At 37.7% G+C, this 23,019-nt stretch overlaps 1 protein-coding gene across 9 annotated transcripts in view; it reads right to left on the bottom strand.

The window, feature by feature from the left end:
- The window catches only part of PARD3B (par-3 family cell polarity regulator beta), a 997,127-nt gene that overhangs the window by 510,762 nt on the left and 463,346 nt on the right, over positions 1-23,019 (bottom strand). For 8 of the 9 annotated variants that reach the window (XM_053215665.1, XM_015074145.3, XM_053215667.1 and 5 more), the window contains one exon: positions 18,565-18,674. In XM_053215665.1, the coding sequence (XP_053071640.1) occupies positions 18,565-18,674 (110 nt within the window). Of the gene's footprint in view, positions 1-18,564; positions 18,675-23,019 lie in introns of those variants that run through there. The other variant, XM_053215672.1, reaches the window with a different exon arrangement.

The following is a 23,019-nucleotide window of genomic DNA, read 5'->3' as shown; positions in this document are numbered from 1 at the left end:
GAGCACAGAGCCTGACGCGGGGCCCAAACCCATGATCCGCGAGATCATGACCTGAGCCAAAGTCAGATGCTCAACTGACTGAGCCACCCAGGCGCCCCACTGACTGAGCCATTTAAAATTGTTTTTAACGTTTATTTATTTTTGAGAAGAGAGAGACAGAGCATGAGTAGGGGAGGAGAGAGAAAGGGGGAGACACAGAATCTGAAACAGGATCCAGGCTCTGAGCTGTCAGCACAGAGCCCGACGCGGGGCTCCAACTCAGGACCGCAAGATCATGACCTGAGTTGAAAGTTGGACGCTTAGCTGACTGAGCCACCCAGGCACCCCAAGACTGAGTCATTTTAAATTGTACTTTTATCACTTGAAATTGAGAATCCAAGAAGGAATCCAATTTCCTTCTCAACCAATAGTACAACATGTTCTGCCCCCCTTTCCTCAACTGAAACAGGTTATCAGTGACTTCAAGGTTTGAACTCCTATTTCTTTGATTCCAAGGATCTCTACTTGTATCTTTGCTTATAAACTGATTAAAAGTTCTGGATGTTGGTTGGTAGAACACTCATCTTTCTCAACACAAACGTGAAGACTGGGAATTATTCTGTCCCTTGTCCAAGATCTGTGGATTATAGTTCCTAAATGTTTCTGTCATGTATTAGCTTTATGACTGAGTAATTTGACCTTTACTTAATCTCTATGTGGCTCATTTCTTTATCAATAAGATGGGGGTATACAAAATTGTACCTACATCACAAGACTGTTAGAAGGATTGCATAGAATAATATATCTGAAGCACTTAGAATGGTGACTGGCACAAAGTAAGGGTGTCTGTGGATACTTTGTCATTATTACTGAATTGATCACTGAGTTTATATGCATAATGGCATCATAATGTAATTCAGATCTATTCCTAAGTATTTTCTTATCCCTATGCTGGTCTTTGCAAAATTGAACCTGTAACTCCTTTACTTAATAAGATAAAAACAGAGAGGGAAGCAAACCATAAAAGACTCTTAAATACAGAGCACAAACTGAGGGTTGCTGGAGGGAAGGTGGGTGAAGATGAGTTAAATGGGTGATGGCCATTAAGAAGGGCACTTGCTAGAATGAGCACTGGGTGTTATATATAAGTGACAAATCACCGGGTTCTATCCTGAAGCCAAGACTACACTGTATGTTAAATAACTTTCATTTAAATAAAAAAAAAAGAAAAAAAACACATGAGTGTCTAACATGAAAGTCAAGCTCCTAGATGTGATGTGGATTATTCTTCAGGATTTGGCCCCTCCTCTCTCAGCACTCCTTCAGTAGGACCAAAGTATTTGTAACTCCTTAGGAAAACTACCCTATTTCTTGTATCCCTGTCTTTATTTTTGTTACCCTCTAGCTAAAATGCATTTTCCACAATTGGGCCTGGCTGCCTCCTGTTCATCCTGTATAGACTCCACATTTCCATAAAACTTTAACCCCTCAAGAATTATTTTCAAATTCCTGTTACTTTTCTACAGATTTTCGTTGTACACAGGATAATCGCTGAACCTGCCATACTGTATCGTAATCTCCATTTATGTCTGTACTTCTCCATTGATAAGGGAGAGAGACACGAATGAGAGTTCCATGGCAGGAAGCCCATGTTTTATTCAGCTTTCAATCCCCAGCACAAACCATGATACTTGGCACAATCTTTGTGAAATGAAGAAAGACATTATGAACGATTCTGCAGAGTCAACCCAAGATTACAGATGGAAGAGGTCAGAAAACTCACAGCCAAAAAATGGGAAAACATTAGGACAGCTTTACAAAGACTTAATTTTCCACAATGGCCTCCAGGTATAATATCAGTTGAGAATCACGTGATGTCCTAAAACTATACAACATTTTTCTCCAAATAAGGCCAAAAGAATTTTATACTGAAATTCATGCATAGATTTATGGCTTTAAAACATGTTATCTTTGATGCACCAATTTGAAAATTAGTATGAACTTTAGGACCAAAATGAGTCTGGCAATCCCTCAGGTGAATTGCTATAGGTTACATGATGCAATAAATCAATTTAACTACGTGTGGTAGATGCAAAACAAAGCATTCCATTCAGGAGTTTCCATCACGTGGGGCGTAGTCATACAAGGAACGGCTATCGTATGGTTTCACAATTTATCTATATAAGTATTAAAGGAAACTAAAGAAAGAAAATCGAAGGAGCTCTGGGAAGAATATTCTACTTGTTACTTTATGGAAAGTACTTTGTGGATACTCAGTAAATCTATATCTGGTTCCAAATCAAAATTTTTCTGATATTCTTATTCTTCACAAAACCTCTAATGTCTAGTTCAGCTATTCACCAAAAGAGATCTAGAAATCTAAAAAGAATTCAGATTTTGACATTAAATGGTTACTTTGGTGGATTCTAAGATTACTCTCCCAAATATACACACATAATTAAATTTCGTATTTTCAAGCTGTTACAGAAGCCCTGATCAGAGGCTTAACTTGAACAACTATACTCTTTTCCAAACAAACTCCCTCCCTCACCATTGCCATCACATCTACAATGAAAAAGTTAGAAACTGACTTGGAGGGAATGAGTTTGAACTTAATATTAAATTAGTCTTTTAAAACACTAGTCTATGAAAAACTGATATTTTGTTCACTTTTTCTTTCCATTTGCTTATCCACTTTCATCCATTAAATATTTTTTTAAGTTTATTTATTTATTTTGAGAAAGAGAGAGAGAGAGAGCACACGAGCAGTGTAGGGGCAGAAGGGGAGACAGAGAATCCCAAGCAGACTCCATGCTGTCAGCACAGAGCCTAACATGGGGCTCGATCCCACAAACTGTGAGATCATGATGTGAGTCAAAATCAAGAGTTGCACACACAACGGACTGAGCCACCCAGGTGCCCTTCATTCACTCATCCATTCAATAAGTTATTAAATACCTACTATGTGCTAAATGTTAGGTTACAAAAATAAAAAGTACATTCTCTGCCCCCAGTACACTTCCACCGTAGAGGAAGGAAGGGAACATACTAATAAAAATAAGTGTTCATGACACAGTTCATGGCAAGTATGGACCATTGCACTGAGGGGTTAAGGGGTAGAAAGAATGGAGGAGGGAATAGTTGGCCCAAGAGCAGAATATTCCTGAATAGGGACCAGTGTATGATATGAGAAATGTGGATGCTGTGCTCTCCAGGTGTCTTGTGTCTGACCTCTGATATTTTGGTTCTACGTTAAATACTGCTTCCTTCAGTAATATTTTCATCTTGACCTGAACAAATGCCAAATTATACATTACTTTAAAAAAATATTGCTGAAATGGTACCTAACTTTTGCCAGAAGGTAGGATTTGGGGAAAGGATTTAAAAGGAGGGTGGTGGTTTAGGCAAGTCTCAAAAAAGGAGAAGGTACCTTTGATGCACCCAAGTGTAAACGTGAATCAAGATAGAGGGCAGGAAGAGCAAGCCAGGGAAATGCCAAAGGGCAGGGACTTTCAGAAAACTGAAGGAGACGGTTAACAGGTTGAACCATTTGACATTGCCCTGTTTCTTAATAATCCCTCCTTTCCTATTTTCTTTTAGGTTTCCAATTTAAAAAATGTTTAGAACAAAGAGAACTAGTTAACAGCAACCGAGAAAATCCAGAGGAAATGCTGCCTTAAGAATTTGACTTTGTTGTTGTTGTTATTTGGTTTTCAAATGAAAAGAACTTGCAAGGATCTCTTTAGGCAAAAAAAACCCAAAAAACACTCAACATACATTTAATGTTCAACTTTGGAATCAATATTTTTTTCTATCTGTGTGCTAAGTGCCTTCTCTAAATGAAAGCTAAACCTGATTAAATCCAGCTTTGAAAAAAGATTACTCTTAGAATTATTTCTATAGTCTAACTTATCCTCCTACCCTTTTCTCCTTTATGTATGGCACAAACCCAACACATATTTAACAAACACATATAGTACCTGCCATACCTTGTAAGAAGTTTTATAAATAATCCCTCATTTATTTTTCAGTAAAACCCTATGAGGTAAGTACTGTCATCATAACCATCTTATAGACGAGCAAAGTGAGACATAAAGGAGGGAATACTCAACACAAATCAGCCAGCTAGTCAGTGGCAGAACTAGACTTGAACCAGGCAGTCAAGCTTAAGAATACAAGTTAAGAATACAACTTAAGAATACACAAGAATATACAACTTAAGAATACAAGTTATTAACCACTGTAGCCTGCTGTCCTACAGGGCCTACACCTTCCACCTATCACTCTAGGACCTTATGAAATAATAATACTTTGAATCCAAAGGATGAATATCCAGGCTGAATCTCATGGAACGTTATTTATCATTATTGCTTCCTCTGTTCCCTCTATGTCTTCTACAGACCTTACAGGCAGAAGTGTTTGCTACCCATTTCTGGGATGGTGTCCAGCTTCCAAGAAAAGTACCTTTCTCTTCTAGAACTCACAAATAGTATTACAAGGATAAATTATAATAATAATGTCCTATGCACAATTTCATGTGGTCAAGCTCCAATCACAAAAGTTCCTTGTGGTTTCCCATCCTTTCATAGCCATGTTTTTCAACTCAAGCAGATGCCTTTCTAGTTTCCAGATCCTGCATGGGTTCTTCATACATGACCCTAGTGAAACTGTCATCATAATTGAATTTCTTAATACTGGATTCACAACCATGATGTTAGTTAAGAAGCTAAAAATAAAAGCTGTGGCTAGCTCCAGTTTTTGTGTGCATGCATATTAATTTAAATCATTTCCCTTTAATTATATTTAACACACATTAAAAATTTGGTAATTATAAAAGACCTTTAATTATCAACATTCATTATTATCACTATTATTAACATACATTAAGCACCCACAGTCTGCTAAATGCTATACTCAAGATAAAAGGCATTAACCTTGCAATTCCACTGTGAGCAAGATAAAAGACAATCTTCTTCTTCCAGACAGAGAACAAAATTATACTTGCTTAACTTGACAAAGAGCCAATGGATGAGTCAAGGATAAAATCTAGCTATCTTAACCACTAGACAATTGGATAAACAAAGAATGGCTATAAAACTGTGCCACTTTAAGCACATCTGAATCTGTTCTTCCATAAGTGTTTTAATGCCTGCACGAAATTTTTTTGGTGGCAAAACTTTCTGCTTCATAGGAATACCTAAATTGTATAAACACTCAAGTCATTTGAGACCAACTTTACAGTATACACTTTGGCATCCAATAGAATGATACCATTTTTGGTGGAAAAATAAAGTGTGGCTATAAAATAATGAAATGATTTCTTTCTCCTTTCAGGAAGAGGCTCGTAAGCTGGCTTTGAAAGAAGTTTCAAATGAAGACTGCTCAAAGCTTTTGAGGAATGGCAACATCAATGGGACAGAGGTATGTACTCTAGGGCGCTACTTGCAAAGCTAACATTTGAGTGAAAAGAGGCTACGTTGGATTAAGACATACTTGAAGCAAAATGTCAGCACCTCTACTTAGTTATATAATCTGGAGTAAATAAGTTAACTTATTTGAGCCTTAGCTTCTTCACCTATACAACAGAGTGAATAGTGCCAAACTTGCAGATTTTTATTGGACAAAACAGTACATTTGAGTATATATAATAAAGTGTTTGCAACTGACATGAACTTGGAGCTGAGCAAAGAAAGTCCCTGACTCCATGACATCCTGGGTACTATTATGTGGCTATCTGTTGTCAGTCTTAGCACGCAGATTAATGCTATTAAAACGGAAGTTAAATAATTAAATTGCTTCATGGTTTAAGTAGGCTATTATGCAATTGGAAAATGTATTGCATTTTTGTTTTGTTTTGTTTTGTAGAGACACAGAGAGAAAGCGGGGGAGGGGCAGAAAGAGAAGGAGAATCCCCAGCAGGCTCCACGCTCAGCACTGAGTCCAATGCAGGGCTTGATCTCACAACCCTGAGATCGTGACCTGAGCTGAAATCAAGAGTCGGATGCTCAACCAACTTAGCCACCCACGTGCCCCTTGCATTCTTTATACAAACCTTTTATAAGTAACCCCTGTTCTTTCGGCACAGCGCTATGTCCTGGGCACACGGAGGAAATGAGGTCCACCCACAAGGGGCTCAAAGTCTAGTAAAGAGATATTAAATGTGGAAAGTGATAACATGAGGTAGAAAGAATTATAATAAAAATATGATAGTGTGCGTTGGGTAGGAAGTAGTTAATTCTGCCTGTAGCGGAAAGGGGTTAGGGAAGTATTAGTAAAGAAAGAGACCACGACACTGGGGTTTGAAAGAAAACTGGATATGCACTATGGGAAAGAGGGCTGAATGGCAGTTGTCCTGTGCCTGGCAGAAGCCACAGCTGGGTGAAGACACGCAGACAGAAGCACTCAGCTTCTTTGAGAAACTGTACACAGTGTGTATGGTGTGTGCAGCGTGGTGTGGCTAGAGATGATGCTAACCATACAGGTGGGGGGGGGGGGTTAGGTTGTCAAAGGTCATGCCAAGAACTCAAAAGTAAACCCTGGCTAATGTGGTCAAATGATTTCAGACAAGGATACCAAGGCTATTCAATGGGGGAAAAGCAGTAAGCAACAAATGTTGCTGAAAAAACTGGATATCCACATGCAAAAAGAAAAAAAAAAAAAGGAAGGTGGACCTTTACCTCACACCATATACATAAAAATTAGCTCAAAGTAGGTCCACAGACCTCAACATAAGAGCTAAGACTCCTCAACTCTTAGAAGAAAACATAGGGCAAGAGCTTCACAACACTGAAGTTGGCAATGATTTCTTGGGTAGGACACCGAAGACAAAAGCCACAAGAGCAACAAAGTAGAAAAACCGACATCACGAAAATGAAAAACTTTTGTGCACCAAAGGACACTATTAACAGAGTGAAAAGGCAACCTACAGAATGGGAGAAAACATGTGCAAATCATCCATATGGTAAAAGGTTCATATCCGCAATATATAGAGAATGCCTAAAACTCAACAACAAAAATGAAACCACCCAATTTAAAAAAGGGTAAAGAAATTGAATCCATGTTTCTCCAAGGGTATCTCTCACTTTTTGAAAATTCATGTTATACCATTTTCCTTTTACAAAAGATCTATATTAGTATCTTTTTTCTCCAACCAAAAGAAATCCTTTTTATGAGAAACAGTGAAAATAGTGTTCAGTGTTTGTTTTGTAGCCAGCATGCACTACGGGGAGCTAGACTGGTGCCAGTCTTCCCTGGGAACGACACTGAGCATCAAGCTGCCACAGCTTTCAACTGTGTCTGTGAGCATCTGTGTTTCATCATGATTTACAGTGGGCAACCATTAGCAAGATGTGTCCTAAGGCATTAGAAACGCCCGGGGGGAGGGGCGACTGGGTGGCTCAGTTGGTTAAGCGTCTGACTTCAGTCGGACTTCAGCGTAGGTCATGATCTCATGGTTCGTGAGTTCGAGCTCCGCGTCAGGCTCTGTGCTGACAGCTCAGAGCCTGGAGCCTGCTTCAGATTCTGTGTCTCCTTCTCTCTATGCCCCTTCCTCACTCACACCCTGTCTCTCTTTCTCTCTCTCAAAAATAAATACTAAATTAAAAAAAAAAAAGAAGAAAAGCCTAGGAGACATTATTTTTTGGGGGGATTGGAATACTCAAAATTTTCCCCATATAAACTAACGGTAATTGCTTTTGTGCTTCATGCCATTTTGGCTTACAAAAGGTTTTCAATGCAATACTCTACTTTTGATAGTGGGGGAAACCTGTATATAAATGGCTAATAGGCACATGAAAAGATGCTGAACATCACTAGTCATTTGGGAGATCCAAATCAAGATTGTAAGATGCCACCTCATACCATGTTAACAGGTATGATGGATGGATACTATCTAAAAAACAAAAAAAGAAAAAGAAGAAAAAGAAAATAACAAGTGTTAGGATTTAGAGAGATTGGGAAGCCTTGGACACTTGTTGGTGAGAATGTAAAATCGTATAGCTACCATGGAGAAGAGTATGGGGGTGCCTGGGTGGCTCAGTCGGTTAAGCGTCTGACTTTGGCTCAGGTCATGGTCTCACAGTTCATGAGTTCGAGCCCCACATCAGGCTCTGTGCTGGTAGCTCAGAGCCTGGAGCCTGCTTTGGATTCTGTCTCTCCCTCTCTCTCTGCTCTTCCCTTGCTTGTGCTCTTTCTCTCTCAAAACTAAATAAATAAATATTAAAAAAAAAAAAAAAGAAGAGAGTATGGTGGCTCCTCCCCCAAATTTAAAATAATGATATGACCCAGCAATTCCATTTCTGAGTATATACCCCAAATAACTGAAAGCAGGGTCTAGGAGAGGTATTTGTACACTCACATCCGTGGAAGCATTATTCACAATAGCTAAAAGATGAGACAACAAAAGTATATATCAACTCATGAATGGGGAAGTAAAATGTGACATATACATACAATGGAATCTTATTCATTTATAAAAAGGAAGAAAATTCCTGCACAAGGTAACAACACAGATGAACCTTGAGAGCATTATGCTGAGTGAAACAAGCCAGACACCAAAGGACAAATACTGTGTGATTCCACTTACATGAAATACCTAGAACAGTCAAATTTATAGAAACAGAAAAATAGAGCAGTGGTTGCCAGGGGCTAGGGGAGAGGGCAGTGGGAAGTCACTATTTACGAAGTACAGAAGTTCTGTTTGGGATGATGAAAATGTTCTGGAGATGGATAGTGGCCGATGGCTGCAGAACGATGGTGAATGTATTTAATGCCACTGAATTGTATGCTTAAAAACGATCACCATGTAAATTTTACGTTACATATATTTTACCACGCTGAAAGAGAAAATAACTTTATTCTCCTTTCTGTATTGCTTAACAAGTATAGAGTTTTAGTTTTATCAGATGGAAAGAGTTCTGGAGATGGATGGCGGGATGGTTGCACAATATTATGAATGTACCTAGGGCCACTTAACTGGATACTTAAACATCAGTTAGGATGGGGGGTGGGGAGCCTGGTGGCTCAGTCAGTTGAGTGACTGGCTCTTGATTTTGGCTCAGGTAGTGATCCCAGGGTTGTGGGATCGAGCCCCACGTGGGGCTCCACAATGAGCATGGAGCCTGCTTAAGATTCTCCCTCTCTCTGTCTCTCTCTGTGCCCCTCTGCCCCTCTCCCCCACCCGCACTCTCTCTAAAATAAAATTTTTAAAAGTTTTTAAAAAATTAAGCAAACATGGTTAAGATAGTAATTATTATATGTATTTTACCACAATAAACAAAAGTCCTACCAAGATCAAGAAATTTAAAATATATCCCAGAGGCATAGGAAATGGACAGTTGTTATAATGCAGGAGAGTGACATGGTCAAATTTTGTAAAAAGATTCAGATGTTTACAGGAATATAGTAATTTTATTCATGAAACAATAAGGAACCATCTCATACTAGTAAAAACCTCGCTGGACAAATTAAATAACCCTTAACTAGACAATGCCTATATATAATGTGACTATTCAAATGACATTTTGACTTGATCAATGTGTGAACTTTTGATAGGTGTTCTAGATATGTGCTATCACACTACAGCAATATCAATTGCTTTGGATGCTTATTTGTTAATGTTTGGATCTTCATACAACATAGGTGACTGTAAATTACATTTTATTTAAAAATTAGTAAGTCATGGGTTGTTGACACAGCAGTGAAATTAAAGGCACAGAAAAAGGGGACGATACAATTTCTTTAGAAGCATATCCATCAATTCTGACTTCTGATGATTAAAAATCTGCCTTTTCCTTTTAAAGGGGGAATACTTCTTTACGATTTCTGCAACAAATGCCATTTATCCATTTCTTTGCTTAAAAAGGAGGGATTTTTGTAGGGAAAGAGGGCTGGAAAGTCAGTTGGAAAACATCACGGCAATGTCAGTCTGAAAATCATCAGCCAGTTGCAAGTTAAAAAAGATTTGCTAAAAGTAGCAATGTTTTTACTGGTTCAAGTCTGTCAGAAGGCTTTGGATTCTCTAGTGCCTCACACTAGTAACTTCAAAACTAATGCATTCCAGATGTCCCTATGATCATCTAATCAGACATCAAAAGCTGTATGGTGACAAGCTCACATGCTGCTTACGAGGACACTGTATGTTTCCACAAGCGTAAAACATACACAGTAGCTACTTTTAAAATGTGATTCATCTAAATCAGAATTCTATTTTAAAGTACAGACGTATTAGGAAGGGCCCACCCTCCTGAGAAAGAACGAAGTCTTTTAAATGTCTGTACAGTGTCATTCTGTGACTAAAGTTTGAAAGGAAAAACCAAAATGAAACTTGCACTTCAGAAGAGTTTCTGTTGTGAGAAAAAAGAAATCCCCCATCAGAAGAGATTTCTAAGAATCACACCACACTCAAGGAAAAAAAAAATCTTTTCCTCGCAATACCCATCATTTTACATCTTCCCAAGATAAACCCCCCATTAACCCTTTCCTTCCGTGCCATCAATTTTCAGTAACGTCCGCAACATGGAAAGCCCACAGAGATCAGAACATAGAGCGGACGTGGTCTATACCTTTGAGCTTTCACTTGAGAGCAACATGATCTACTTGTACTTTAACCTTCAGATTTAAGTTGTGCTCTCTTCTACAGAATTTAGGTGTGCACAGGTATGGGTGTGTGTTTTTATGCTGCTGCCTTTTTCTGTGTATTTGGCCTCTTAAACACACACACACCCCTTAATATTATTACCATGAGCAATAAAAATAAATTTTGGTGTTTTGGATGGAAATACAACCTCTTTCCATGAACAATGATAAATACTGAGACATTAAAAGGAGATTTAAAGTTGCATTCATACCAACAAAGTTAATTTACATCTGGAACCCTAAAGGTGCTGATCTTCATTCCTAAGAAAAACAGAAGTTCATATAGGATTTCTATTTATTATTTCCTTTTAGTTATGTGAAATTTGAGGAAATCATGCACAATTTAAATAATTTTCTTAGGGTCACCAAGTCATTGCTGCAATCAGACTACAGGATCTTGACCATTAGGCTAAAGCTACTCTAAACATCATCTTTACCAAATTTTAAGCAACACTGTGAAATTACATCTGCCCATACTGCTAACACGAGATATTCATTAGTGTTTTTGCTAAGAAACACCTTGTAAACGTTCCCATACTCTTGCATTAATTCACATCCAGGTTTTTTTTCTCTTTTCTTCCAAATCACTTGAAACCAGAAGAACCTCTTAAAGAAGATGGAATAGGAGGAACATTTCGAAGGGGAAATCCGCAGATGTGGTGGGCGTACGAGAGGGATGCTGTCCAGACATTTCTAGTCTAATCAAGGATTTTCTAAATTCTTTGAACACAGTTATTAGAAAATTACAAAGCTATAACTGCCGAGATCATGAACTTCTTGATTCTAGAACTCACAGTTTTGTTGACAGAGATGCAGAGCTCAGATAATTGACTCCACTGCGTGCATATTAATTTCTATTCTCTGTTCATACATACATCAAGGGCGCAAAGTTAGGCTTTATAACATCCGTGCCTAGAATTATCAGTTTTTTTTTTCTCTTCTTATAATTTCTGTTCTTTCTGAGAGCCAATTACTATGTGAAATCACTGCTGGAACTGTAAAGAAATGAAGCGGTTCTCACAATTGAAACCACTGACCCAAACTGCTGGGTCAATACGCATTTTAATTCCAAGAGGGGAATTTGTGTTTAAGCATCTCTCTCCCCTTGTCAACACAGGTAACACATTGTCCCCAAACAGAAATTCTAAACTAAAGTTATTTAGGGAGTAAAACAGTATGTTGAACAAATAATGTCACAATTTTCACATTACAATTCACATATTCGTTCATATCTATAAATATAGACACACAAGGATGCACATCTTTACGAGAGGTGTTAAAAGTTGTTGAATTCATTCTGTCCGTCTCAGAAGTAACAGCTTTAATCATCTGGTGATATATTTATGTGTCAGGCGTCGAGGCTTGAATACAAAAATGAACACACTGACTCAGGCCTCTGAGGAGCTCAGCCTTGTAGTAGACATGTAAACAAGTGGTTATATTTGGGTGAGATAAGAGCCAGTAGAGATGGTGCACATGGGAATTACCTCTAGGGGCTTGGGAGGTGAGCACAGTGCAGACTAAAGGCAAAGGGCACTAATTCTGATCCTTAAAATGTATTATTTGATCATTTGGTACTTGCTCGCAGATTGCGAGCGTTGCTTAATTGCTTTAGATCTGGTTGGTCATCATGACCAGTTTGTAAGTTTCCTGAGGACAGGAACCATGTCTTATGCTTTCCAGATGGCACAGAGCAGAGGTCTTGGACATCTAAGGGATTAATTAATTTATGTTGACATGAAAGCAAAATTCATTCAATTTTCATTATGTGCAGATCAATCTAAACAGCAAAAGATGACATGTCATGGTTATTTCTTTAATATCTGAAACTTCTGAATAGCTATACATCTTTTAGACTTTTTGATTCTGGACTAGACCGAAGAAGAATGATTAGGCAGCATACCCCTAAACAGGGATCACATTTCCCAGGTTCCTTTATTAGTCACAGTACAGACATTCAGCCAATCCAATTTTTTTTTTACCAACCTCTGCAAGATTTGGTGAAAAATTCTATTGCAGAATAAATTAGGTTTCTGGATTTTCCCCACCTGGAACTCAAATCTTATAAACATGACTGCTTCAGAAATTAATCTGCCTAAACTTGCCAAACTAAGTAAACATTGGGCCCCATGAAATATTGGATGGCAGCTTTATCTCTTAAAAACAAGGCCATATGAAAACCATTGGTGCAATGTGTCTCCAAGCTTTGGTCTTATCAGTGCACAGCGTGAACAGCTGGAGTTACAAACACCAGGACTATTATTAAATCACTGTGTCAGGAAGGGGGAAAAAAAAGAAAAACCTTTTGTAGGTTTCAGTATCTCTAAGTAACGCAATTATATATTACATGCTATTTCTCCCACCCTTTTGCTCATCAATATCCATCTCTCCTCATTGGAAGACAATGGATAGAGGCTTCCTTCCAATCTACATCAGTGCCTACAAAAATTACTTTATTTCACTGTTTCTATAGCTACTTAATTGTATATCTAATGAATAGAAAAACATGATTGGGTCATTCAAAATTATTAAGTTTCTGTTTCGGGTTTTGACAGAGACCTACAGTCAAAAGTTCTCTGCCATCTCTCACTGACAATTGATAATTTTAATCCTGAAATTTAAGCCACTTGAATTTCTCTGTAATATTTCAATGCTTTCTTCCATGGAGGTGAAAGCATTTAAACCAGAATCAGCATTGATGATGATTTCAACATATGTGATTGCACAAAGGAAAATCTCTCACGTCAATACTCCATTGGACTATCTGCGAAACACAAACAGAATGCTCCTATTCCCTGGAAATATTTCCTCTCTCTTGAAGCTACCTGCCACTATCTTTGCTGATAAAATACCAAAAACTCCAAAGAACCATCTCATCTCTATATACACAGGGCCACTGGAAACACCTCTCCCCAGGGTGTCTTCCTTTTACTTCCGATCTTACTCTTGCTTAGAATTGTGTTGTTACTCGCTGAAGAGTTATTGCTGACCTCTCACTGCAGCAATTCAAAAACCTATCTTGAATTTACATCCTATGTGTTGGATAGGAAAGGTGATAATAACATGAAACAGCCTTAATTATTTAATATTGGGGAGGTGGTAATTCCCACTCCACTTCTTAATCTCTATCATTCATCATATTCTGAGAATTGATGGTTTTCTCACGTTATTTCATCCTAAACCTGCAAACAAGTAGTTCTTGATTATTTTTTTTCCTTGTAAATTTGGTGATAGTCTCAAAAAAAAAAAAAAGAGTGATAGAGTCTCTTTCACGAAACACACATGCATGTGCATTGGGTGAAAGAATAAAACTCCAGAGTTAACAGACCCTCTGAAGCTCATCATGGACTCCCAATTTAATAACCTCAATATTGCCATGTTATTTAAAAAAAAATAAAATGTATATATTATGGATACAAACTTTTAAAAGACAGACCAATATTTTCTTAATTTATTTTGGTGATGCAAGACAAGTAACAGTTTTAGAACAAACAAAGTCATTTACTATCCGAGAACAGCCACAGCATTATAATTTTCAGGAATCCACTTTTTAATTTACTCGCCCTGCAGGATCATTTTGCTTTAGGGGTTAAATGCGAAACTATAAACAGTCATTAAAACACAAAACAACCATAGTAGTTAACCGGATATTAAGAAAAAAATCACATCTGTTTTAGAGTTCTCTTCCACCCACAAATTCAGGAACATCAATTTCAAGAACCTGGTTTTATGGCATGCCCTTAAGCCAAGAACACCAGGTTACAATCAAGGCAAGAGAGGTAAGATATCCCATACGCAGACTCCCGCTATTACTTCTTGCCCCCAGGATTCTCTTTCTTTAATTCAAAAGCAGTCAGTAGAATTGGATTTTCTACTGCTTTGAAAGATAAACAGTCATTACAATTTGCACATTAATAATTATACTATTCTGATTAACTGATGGGTTTATGAAAAGAGAAAGAAAGAGAACAAGTTTCCATGCTGTTTAGCTGGTGGTACCCTAAGTAACCAATAGTGAGACTTGGTGGCTTTTCACTACACAAAATTTGAGTCTTGCAGAGGATCTGATTTTTCTAATTCAAAAGCTTTTTAAAATGTCACCTTCTCTGAGAGTGCACATCTTAAATAACCAATTTGTAATAATTTAACCAGTCAGAAAATAAGGGCAACTTTTCCAACTTTTCACAAACATGTATCTCTGGGCATCAAAGAAAGTTCTTCCCGCTATAGTAAGCCTAATGAAGTGCAAGTAAAAATAACAGTCATCAACTGTGGTTTTAAAGGCAATATTTCAACATAATCAAATGTGTCAAATATTCATCCTTACAGCTTTTTAAGCTGTGGGTTATAAGTAAGTTTCATTTCTTGGGAATGATTGAACATAACCCACTTGGGGCTCTGCCATCTGTGAATTACTTACATGTGAACACTCTGGTTAAGAGATGGAAATTTTGATTTTTTTTTTCCTTTGGATACTGAAATGCAATGCAATCGCACAGAGCTTTTTAAGCAATTATTTTTCATGTTAGTTGCACCAAGGCTGTATTATCACATACTCCCCATATTCATCATCACTTATTAAATTATAGGCATCAAGTATGGTACAGCTGAAGTTGTAGAACTATGAAATTTGAGAGATAGGAAAGAATCTACAGTCTCTTAATACTTCACTCCCTGGGCTCAGGCGCTTGCCACAAACACCCCTCTCTGCAGTGTGTTCTGATGTAAGAGTTGTGGTTGTGTTCCCATGGTTTCCTGGAAAGGCTTTCCTCTTATCACTGAGCAAACAATAAAAGTGACTATGGGGCTATATGTAGGGTGCCACATAATTTATCATCCATACATGGACACCTCTGAGAGTTAGTGGGGACACTATTAATAATTATGCCAGAACAAGGACTGCTCCAGGCAAACCTAATCATACTGTTACCCAGAGATGATGTGCAACTCAAAGAACTTCTCCCAAGGGCCTCAAACCATTTCATTAATGCTATATCCAATTTTACTTCTGTCTGGAGCTGCTCCGTCCAATGGAAACAGGATGTGAACCAGAGATCTAGTTTTAAACTTTCTAGTAGCCATGCTTTAAAATGAAATAGGTGAAAATAAATTTTGATAATGTATTTAACTCAAACCAATATACCATAGTATTATTTCAATGTAGAGTTAATATTAAAATGATTAGCAAGATCTTTTATATTCTATTTTTTATATTTCTTTTTAAGTTTATTTTCAGAGAGAGAGAGAGAGAGATAAAGTGTGGGGGGGGGGGAGAACAAGTGGGGGAGGGGCAGAGAGAGAGGGAGAGAGAATCCCAAGCAGGCTCCACACTGTCAGTGCAGAGTCCAAGACGGGGCTCGATCTCATGAACCATGAGATCATGACCTGACCTGAAATCAAGAGTTGGACACTCAATCGACTGAGCCACCCTGGTGCCCCACTCTTTTTTATATTTCTTTCTTTAGAACTCATTATACATGTTACAATCAAATTACATTTCTAGTGCTCAATAACCACACGTGGCCAGTGGCTATAATATTGGACAATGCAGGTCTCAGTCCATGAGTCAGGATACTCAGAAATAAATGAACGGAATTATAATACATTCACACACATGCCTTTTTCTTCTAGGTAAGAATAGACACACCTAAATGTCTTCCTTTACTAACTTTGCTTGTTCTGCACAGTAGGGCAGTTTCTTGCCTGGGGTGAACTAGACTTTGGAGCAGACAAACTTTCACGTGGTAGATCTCTTTCGGAGAACAGAGAGAATGCTCGTATCAGAAAAGGTGGGTAAATTGCTGAGAAATTCTAGAGCTTTTCTCAGACTAATATGCGTCTCGCATTCCAAAGTCCAACACACATGTACACTGAGAATCCTCCATGTATTTGACACTAGAAACAGAAAGATAAACAAGGCATATGTCTGTACCTTGGACTGTGAGGGCTTAACGTTTTCTTGGACATTATTTTACAGTTGAAGAAAGAGAAGGCTGTGTGTGATGCAGCAGTATTCTGTGGCAAGCCAAGGACCAGAGTCTATTCTTTGGGTCTCAGGTCTACACTTCATCAGTCAAAGAGAACACTCGAAAAAAAAAGGAAGAGATGTGTTTTCCTTTTTACTGTTGATACATGCAGACTCAGCCACTGCTTGGTAACTTGTATACGGTTAGGGAAAAGGATGTGGGGCACCAGTCTTTCTTCTTGAATTGGGATTTGCATCTTTGCTAGTAATAATATACTCCCTCACCAAATACCTCAACTTAGAACTCAATGGTATCACAGTTTGGTAAGAATATGGAATCTATCAGAAACATAATAGTCTTCATTTCCTGTAAGAAAGCAATATTAAATATCTTTACTTGGTCTAAACACAGAGCGTAAGTGAAAAAAAAAACCACTGAACAAAATACTGGTGATTTTCTGCATGTGAATGGTGGCAACACAATCAGATACACTCTAATTTGGGGGTTTACTGACATTGTAAAAATAAGCAGTAAACTGTAACTTTTCTCATTATATAGCTTCCCTTCCTCCAATCCAATATGCTTGGGCTTAACACGGTCTCAATCAGTGTGTTAAACACACACACACACACAAACCCCACATATTGGTTCTGTTTATACTCACCATTAAGTAGAACACATACCTGATTTCTATTAAAGTCATGTTCCATTAAATATGTTTCCTTAAAAGTTTGGTGGGGAAACATTACATCTAAAATATTTTCAGAACACTTGCTTCCTTGTTTACAAAAAGAACTATGCCAAAATACTGCCATAAACTTATTAGTAAATACTCAATGGTTTGGCATAGTGACTCCTACCTCATGTACTGGTTCTTAGCACTCGTGGCACTGGTTCTTGATAAAAACATTTTACACCAGACTGGGAGAACCTGGTTAGCTAATTCAGCATCCTTCTGTACCTTGAAAACACTGCTTTTTTTCTCAAGGCACTGTCCACAGTGAGACTTAATATGGAGAAGAGCCTTGCTTTTAGGAAACTTTTTAATATGACTATGTTATTGAAGACCACCTTTTGCAGTAACAGATAGCCATTAACCAAAATCTAAACCCCAGGCTATTTCAAAGAATGGGCCACAGTTACAACTCCTCAAAGTGACTCAGGATTTATCAGAAAGATCCATCAGTACCATATAAAAGGAGGATATTGTCTCTTCAGGAAACGATTCTCCATTTAACCTTTCAGCTGTTAGGCATGTCTTGTTATAAGCACTTCTGGTATATAATTTTATTTTTCTTTAATTTTGAATACTGAGTTCTAGAAACCCAATACTGGTACCACATATACATGATATTGGTATCTTGAAACTACATGACCAGTCACCACGGCATGACCTCACAAAGCACCGCATTAACGCTGAAAATATATAAATTATATCCTTGGGTGTTACGAAGCAGGAAGAGGGAAATTCAACAGAGTAGCACGCTGGTTAAGAGTATGACCTTTGGAGCCAAATCACCTGGGTTAAATTCTTGGCTCCTCTACTTACACGCTGTGACTTTAGATTAATTACTAAACCTTCTTCTGCCTCAATTTCATTATCAGTAAGATGGAGACAAAAAATTGTACACACCATGATGTGGAAGTTTAAATGACTTAGGGTAAAGCACTTAAAAGAGTCCTTGGCACATAATTACTATTTTGTAAATAATAGCTATCACTAGAACTTATATTCTAATGATAGCTCATACTACCTATTACTAACACTATACACACACACACACACACACACATATATGTATATATATACGTATATATGTGTGTGTGTGTGTGTGTGTGTGTATATATATATATATATTTATATTTATATATTTCCCATTGAACGATCTCTAATGATCAACTTCTTAAGACTCCAAAGTCCTAGTTAGTCTATGGGTAAGGCACTTTGATCTTTCATTAGAAATGCAAACTCCAGGATACCTACTAGAGTAACAGGTTTCAGACTCTGGCCACTGGATTGTGAAGCACTCGGCTGGGCGTCAGCAGGTGGGCCTGGCGCTGGGTCACTGCTTCTCCTCACCAGCAGTGGAGTGCCTGTAGGACAAAATAAGAGGTGAGAGGTCAACAGAACCCTGGGGAGAAGAGAGTGCATGGTACAATGCAATTTAATTAAAAAGGTTTACAACATGCTTTTATGTAAAAACATTCTATTTCTAAGGATGCTTGTAAATTAATCCATTTAATGATCTTTTGTCACCTATTTACAGACTGACACATGGAAAGAAAATCTTTCAACTCTCATCTTTCCTCACTTGCATTTCAAAACAAGCCATTGTACTTAACCAAAAACTATTAGGCAGTGCAGAAGTTGACCGTGTACAATCTGAAACAGATCTAGAGAATATATCTGAGTATTACAAAGAATGATTATCCAGCAGACAAGTGAAGAGATTCACATAGTCAGTGCAATTTGTTATTCAGTAGAGCTAGAAGTATACTTATCCCTGCAAAATTTGGTGCTTCCCAAATCTTTTGAATGATGAAATACACTGAAATAAATTATTTGCTGGGGTTATAGCATTAATGTCTATTTAAGTATACAAAGAGATTGGTTCCATTCTCTTCCTTTTCTCCTAAAGTAGATAAAACTGATAAGGAAAATAAGTTACTTCTTCTAAAAATATATCTTGATTTCTTTTTAATTTAATGAAAGCTTCCACTATTAAATATTTGAGCCAGTTATTAAATTCTGTGAAAAGATCATACTATTAGAAAGTTCAAGTGAAATTCAACCTTAACAGAGCTAGCGGCCTAACTAGTCTGCCTGCAATTAGGCCTAAAATAATTTGTTTCATACAAAATTGGCCACTATGGAGGAAACTCTCAAAAAAAAAAATCTTTTGTGGTCTAAAAATTGCTCTCATATAAAAATTAACTTTTTATTTGCATGCTTTGGGGAAAAAAGTAGAAAGCAGTAGAAATGCAATTCTCCATTTATCAATATTCTGAAAAATATTCCCCAAGTCTCTCAAGCTCTGGCTGTTTAAAATAACATTTTTCATATTCCATTTTAGATGGTGTGGTTACAAAAAGTGAATCCATTTTGAAGTTATTTACAAATCTGATTTTTGTATGTGTTCCAACATTTTTATCCTGTGTACAAAATATAGACGCTAACACCTTCCATCTTTGTTCAGGTTCCTTTTATCCTTGCTTTATTTTTTAATTCAAAAGCTTTTAATGTATATTTATTTTGAGAGAGAGAGGGACAGAGTGTAAGCAGGGGAGGGGCAAGGAGAGAGGGAGACAGAGACTCTGCAGCAGGATCCAGGCTCTGAGCTTTCAGCACAGAGCCCGACGTGGGGCTCGAACTCACAAGCCATGAGATCATGACCTGAGCCGAAGTCAGACGCTCAACTGACCGAACCACCCAGGCACCTCATCCTTGCTGTTTTTTTTTTTTAAACTTCTTTTATAATAAGAAATTAACAAGCTATTTAGAATGAAACGCTATCCAAAATGTTTATAAAGTCCAACTTTATGTTCCATTATTTCTTTTTTATTGATAAACATTTCACTGCATTATTCCCTAATTCCTCCACATCCATCTACAAAATTTTTAAGCAAGTGACATAGCAATAGTTGTATGGCTGGCAACTGTGCTTGAATGAAACATTAAAGGAAAATAAGTGGAAGAGAAAGTATCATAAAATCTCAAGACAATAGAGTACCAGTCCTGTACCAGTATTTATTTTTTCCGATTCAGCTGATCTGAATTACCATTAACATAAAATGGACAAATCATTCTAAACGTGGTATCTTCAGAAGCAACCCATTATCCTTAAAATTAAAAAAGAGAATGGGGAAAACTCCACGAAACTCCAGTTTGTTTCTAAACATTTAATCCACACACCAGGACACTGCATGCCAACAATCTCAAACTGGATTAAAAACAAATCAAAAGCAAGTAAAACCAGAATGGGACACCAAGATCCAAAAATAAGTTGATTTACAGGCACAGAAATGGAAATTTTAGTGATTGACAGCTGCACTATTTTTCTAGCTGAGTCATACACATGTATATGAATATATATAGAATGTGTGTGTGTGTGTGTGTGTGTGTGTGTGTGAGAGAGAGAGAGACAGAGAGACAGAGAGACAGAGAGAGACAGAGAGAGTGAGAGAGAGAGAGAGAGAAAGGGAGAGAGGGAGAAAAAGAGAGACAGGACAGCAAGACCTATTATATTTTTGGGTAATAAATATATTTTTCTTAAAGCCACACTAGATAATTTTCATGCAGCTATAAGGCATAGTTGTGACTCTGCTTTCCATCAATGCCTGCTATTTTAATAAGAAAATGTTAAATTATTTAAGACATAATTCTATAACAATATGAATTTGAGTTTGTGCATTCAATCAGTAGGCCATAATATTACATGGTGTCTCCCAGAACAAGATAGTTCAGTGTTGTACCAGCGTACCCACTCTTTGGGACATTAACCAAAAAAAACCAAAACAAAACAAAACAAAAAACCCCAACAAAAACAATAACTAACATGGCTAGATCTTAAACATACTCTCAACTTATCAGGAGTAAGTTCTGTTGTTGTCTACTTTTTCTGGATCAGATACTTGAATGCCTTCTGTTGAGCCACCTTCTAGTTTTTCTTTGGCTGCCTTAATGTGTTAATACCAAGTATAAATCATTTTGTAAAGGAATTAATACGGAGCATATTTAAATATGAACTGTTACCTCAGAGAGTTTTAAACAACCTTTCCCTTGGCAACTGAAAATTCATTTTAAAACCAATTTTAAAACAAAATTTTAACACAAATTTAATATTTGTTTCTTTTTCATTGCCAAGCCTCATTTGAGGATGACTTCCAGGAACAGACTGAGCCACAACTTAAAAACAAAGACAGACACATCCTAGTATAGAAAAGAAGACGAGTACTTTCAAGTCTTGGAGATGATGTGGGGAGAACCTTGGATAGAAGGCCCACCTTGCAGGCATGGCTACCCGGAATGAAAAGGAGACAACCACATCCAGTTTTATAGAATTTTCTGTGTGAGGGAAAAAGTAAATAAAATGTAACCTCTGCGTCAAAGGAGCTTATAACCTAACAGCGAAGGTCAGACTCTAAGAACTATCATGTGTCTATGCAGTGGAGAAGACCGTGGGTTTTGAAGACAAAAAAACTGGGCTTCACCTTTCCCCGCTCTGTGACATTGGGCTGCTTGATGACACAAGCTCATCATTTAAAGCCTGGTGATAAAAACAGATCACAGAATTGATGGGAGGCTGAAAAAAAGGCAGGCAGGCATGGGACATGGTACTGTGCGGTCTGCAATTTTTATGCAGGAAATGCCCCTCCTCCCAATAAAAAGGAGATAACAGCACTTGCTATTGTTATGAACAGTGCTATCTGCTCAAAAAATCGAACACCTGAAAGTCAGTTTTCATGAAATTATATGTAAATTAAAATAATAAAACATAATTCTGTGCTGAGCCAGGTATAGACTTACTATAGAAATCAAAGCTTTTAAGAAAAAAACATGATGTTGTGGGAAAGGAGTTCAGAAATGGAAAAAAAAAAAACCAATAACCCATTATTCATTGATAGTTTTTAGTTAACTGGTAAAGGACTCTTAGATTTTAGAGGCAAAAGCCCTCAGTTCAGCTTAAGAGAACAGCACTATTCCTTGGATATACCAGTTTAAAAGCCATTGACTGCAAAGCCCAAATAAAATAAGAAATGTTTTGTAGTGTAAAGCATAAAATCTTATACAATTGCATTATGTTTTTCCACATAGTTAAATATTTGAGGCCTCATTACGCATCAGGAGCTCTACATGGAGTGGCCGATATTAAGATGAATAGTCAGGGTGCTTACTTAGGGTTTATTTTTAAAAAGAGGCTGCGAGGACAAAGAACAATTTACACACACATGCGTATCAGTGCAGTGTTCCAGTGGGGTCACGTGTGGGTTATTGAACCCATACCCATGAGCATGCACACTGTAGACTAGACCAAGCCCCACTTTATTTAGGCAGAGGCACAGAAACTTAACGAAAGTCACAGAGAGCCAAAGAGAAGCAAGTGACCCTCAAAGCAGAAGAGTTCCTGATCAAGTGTGTAGCTCCTGGTGACCCTGTCCTTGAAGACAGGGTCTTGCCACATCAGGAAAATCTAAAATCCTTTCTGGGGCACTGACCATGCATATCCAGGGCTTTCATTCCACTCAGGCTGAACTTACTCCCACACTCACCGCTCTTGCTTGTAAGAAGATGGCTAGACTCCTCAGGTTCTCCAGGCCTTGAGGCAACCAGCACTGGAGTCAGTTCCTGGGTGTCTATGAGTGATGGCACGTCTCCTCCCACTGCTCAAGCAGTCACCATTTTAATGATAGTAAAACTAGGATTCAAAGGGGTACAGTT

This window comes from Acinonyx jubatus, chromosome C1 (genome assembly GCF_027475565.1).
Source record: "Acinonyx jubatus isolate Ajub_Pintada_27869175 chromosome C1, VMU_Ajub_asm_v1.0, whole genome shotgun sequence".
Lineage (NCBI taxonomy): Eukaryota > Metazoa > Chordata > Mammalia > Carnivora > Felidae > Acinonyx > Acinonyx jubatus.
Note: the sequence above shows the minus strand (reverse complement) of the source record. Positions and strands in the feature narration are given on the sequence as shown.